At 30.1% G+C, this 3915-nt stretch overlaps 1 protein-coding gene across 1 annotated transcript; it reads left to right on the plus strand.

The window, feature by feature from the left end:
* On the plus strand, window positions 260–922 carry LOC18605924. Its single transcript, XM_007039242.2, has one exon. The coding sequence runs from the start codon at window positions 573–575 to the stop codon at window positions 744–746; it is 174 nt and encodes a 57-aa protein (XP_007039304.2). The 5' UTR covers window positions 260–572; the 3' UTR covers window positions 747–922.

Genomic DNA, 3915 nt, shown 5'->3' on the forward strand with positions numbered 1-3915 from the left:
TAATAATAAATACCCGGACGTGGCATAATACTTTATTAAATACTATAGTAGACATCATATGTAGTAGTAACAAAGATTATAATAAAATATGATAATCAATGAATGGACAGGATAAGGATGAGGCAACCGGTGTCCAGATAAATCTAAACAAACAGCGTACATTTATGTGGGGGTGAATCTCCACGTGGAAACTCCTAAACCCAGCAGCACACTGGAAACTGCAAATACTTAAAAGTGCTGGCTCCCGCCTGTTGTAATTTCCTCTACTTGCTGTATCTATCTTTATACCATTGCCTTGCGCTTGCAATATATTTTACTCTTTTAGAAAAAACCAGAAACCAGAGTCCCCTCCCTCCCCCATAGAATTTGTAGACCCATTCTCCACTCCTTATCAAATCACCTTCTCTCGAACCTTTTCTTGATAAACATCGACACCCGTTCTTCCCTGACCCACCAAATTTTCACCGTATTAATATTTTCGAGGCGATCACTTCTTATAATTTGATTTGGACTCGCTAGATTGGTCCCAAGCTTTTAGTCTTTAGTTTCAGTCCGACACAAGGTTAAAAGAGATGATTCTGGTGGCAATAGTAGCGGAGCTCATGGAGGAGTACACGGTGCTGTTGGCTAGAGTGCTTGAGCATTTGTTGCATGAAGCTCCTTTTCCAAGGCGTATTCGTTTCCTTATCCTCCGCAGCCTTCCTTTTGTTTCCTCCACTCCCCCTCTTCTCCGAGCCCCTGCTTAAAAGTTAAAACCCCTGTTTTTTTTCCCCCTTTTGTTCCTCGTTCTTTTGCTTTTACATTATGGATATAGACATGCGGATTTCAATTATCTGTACAGTCTCCGGAGTTCTCTTTTCTTCATCTATGTAATATAATTTTCATTTGGAAATTGCATTATGCTAGATCTTTGTTCTTTTGAGTCTTGTGGATTTGCTTTTCTGGGTAGTTCAATTTGATCAACTGAAACATCATATTGCATCCTAGAATATGATTGGTGCATGATGTCCTACCAGGTTCAAATTCTCTTTTTTTAATTAAAAAAAAAAAACATCGTACTGGATTTTGATCCATTTAACTTTTAATGTTCATGAAGATCAATAATTCAACCATGCCTTATCCATAGCCGGCTTGGGCAAAATTTGCCCATTATCAAAGAAAGAAACTGCATTGGTTCGTAAAATATCTGAAGCAATGATGTTGATTGTTTTTGGGTAATTCCAACATTCGGCCAAAAGGGTTCATTCGATAGGATCAGATGTTGACAGACAACAACAGGGACAAAGACAAGGTGGGCATGGGCATTGCTTGTGAGCTGCGAAGAACTGTGTAGAACATCCTTGTATTTCACTGTTCATTTATCCTGGTTTTGTTGATTTGAAGGAGTTTGTAATGTCAAACCCATCAAAATTTGTACCAAACCTGATCTTTTAAAAGTGTCAGCCCATTGGAGGAGTTTTGAAGCACTTTATTCAAACCTTTTATACTCACTGGCAGCCTTTTTAAGTGCCATTACTGGGACTTGACCCACCCAGGCTTTCCACTTCATGCCATCATCAACGGAATGATTAATGCACAATGCCATCCTTTCATTGCGAAAGGATAATGCTTGATGTACTCTTTCCCTAACATTAGGGATGAGTAAATATAAATTGAACTGAATAATCGAATCGAAATAAGTTTAATTTTTTTGATTTGGTTAGTTTAATTTTTTGATTAATTTGGTTAAGATAGTTCAGTTAATAAAATTATTTTGGTTCGATCCGGTTAGGAACATTTTTAACTAAACTAATCGAATTTAAATAAGAGTATTATGAAAATTTTATATGAAAAAAATTTTAAACTTTAATTATTTATTGTTGCTTATTTCATATAAATTATATGAGTATTTATTTTATTTATTATAATTTTTTAGGATCATTTTTAATATTTTTGTAATATTGATTTATTTAAACAAATACAGTATAAATTAATATATACAAACAAAAAAAATAAAAAATCTGTTAAGTTCGGTTTTTGAAAATCGAAACAAACTAACCGAATTAGTTCAGTTTCGGTTAGTTCAATTAGTTATATAATTCGGTTCGATTTCAGTTATTTTTAAAAATGAGTTCGATTAGTTCGGTTATTGAATATCCAAAACTGAACTAACCAAACTAACCGTTTGCACACCCCTACCTAACATCTATGCAATTAGTATCATCATGACTGCTTTGGTTACATACGCACAAATGTAGACTTGTGATATTTGTTTAGGCTAAGTGCAATTTATTAACATGTATTTTTGTGATTAAATATAAAATGAGAAAGAGATAAGGTGGGAAAATATCAATCCCTCTCAATTATATATATATATATATGTATTCACATCACATTGCTTCATTTTGTCGGTGTGATTAGAAGTTCAAATCTCTTGGTTGATGTGAAGAGAAGCATTAAACATAAATCTGACAATTTTGGATACGACATGTTAACACGACACGAGAAAACACAGGTTAAACAGATTTTAGATTTAATTTTAATGTGTTTCGTGTCTAATCGTATTTGACACGTTAAGACACGAATTTTCGTATCTTAACGTATCAGACACGACAAATACATTTAAAACACATTTAAACACGTTTATTGAATCGTGTTATCATGTTTAAACGTGTATACGTGACACGTTTATTAACTTATTAAAAATTAATAGTTAAAGATTATTTTAACCTTATATAAATAATTTTAAATAATTATTTTAATAAGTTTTTTTAATTTTATAAAGGTAATAATGTAATTATTACCATTAAAAATTATGAATGATTTTTGATATTATTAGTGTTTGAAGGTTAGATGTTAATGATGTATTTTATCATATTATATGATAATGAATTTTATATATGTTATTTATATTAAATTTTATTATATTTGATGTTATTATTATTTTTGTTTTGTTATAATTATTTTTATAATTATAGATTTTAAATTTAAATAATAAATTATATTTAATTATAAATATTTTTATTTAATCGTGTTAAACGTGTTGGTCGTGTTAAATGTGTTAATCGTGTTAAACGTGTTATTAATCGTGTCGTGTCATATATTAACACGTTTAATAAACGTGTTAATCGTGTCGTGTCGTGTTACACATTTATTAAACGTATACGTATATGTGTTTTAAATTTAAAATATGAATATTTAACGTGTCGTATTCGTGTTTAACCTTAATGTGTTTCGTGTTTAATAGTATCTGACACGTTTACGACACGAAAATACAAATTGCTAGGTCTAATTAAACACAACATCATACATAGATGTTGATTAATGTGTTGTTTAATAAACTAACAAAAATTAAATATTTGAAAATTAAGTACTGAATCTTTTATTTTGAAAAAAAATCAGTGAATTTTTACTACAAAAATTGTTTGGTATTCTTTTGAAAATTAAACTTTAAATAGATATTTTGTTGAATTTTTTTACTAAAAGGTAAAAAATTATTTATATACATAGTTAATGGTTTAATGAGAATTTTTTAAATAAGAATGTATATAAAGTAATTTTAGTTACTTAATATTTTCAATACTTTTTAATGGAAAATTTTATTTTTAAGTGATATTTAAAATAAATAATCAAACTCATTTTAAAAATTAAATTATTGAAATTTTTTTAATAATTTATCAAACACAAACTAATTAAAATTTCAATAACAAGGATTTAAATTTAAATTTATTTTCTTGTTGGTTCGTGGGTTGGGTTGGGCTAAATGATGATAGAAGATTCCTTCATTGCAACTCAAACAGGCTTAAAGCCTAACCCACAACAAGCGGCACAGTAGTCCACTAGGCCTGGCCTACTGAAGTAATGCGGGTGAACAAGTGCTTGTTAAGGATTCCCAGGATTAGAACTCTGAAGGCTAATTCTGTTAGGTGCCTCACA

This window comes from Theobroma cacao, chromosome 3 (assembly GCF_000208745.1).
Source record: "Theobroma cacao cultivar B97-61/B2 chromosome 3, Criollo_cocoa_genome_V2, whole genome shotgun sequence".
Taxonomy (NCBI): Eukaryota; Viridiplantae; Streptophyta; class Magnoliopsida; order Malvales; family Malvaceae; genus Theobroma; species Theobroma cacao.

Bases quoted from the DNA above. Each gene is read 5' to 3' on its own strand.
- LOC18605924 (XM_007039242.2), top strand. From the start codon at position 573: ATGATTCTGGTGGCAATAGTAGCGGAGCTCATGGAGGAGTACACGGTG.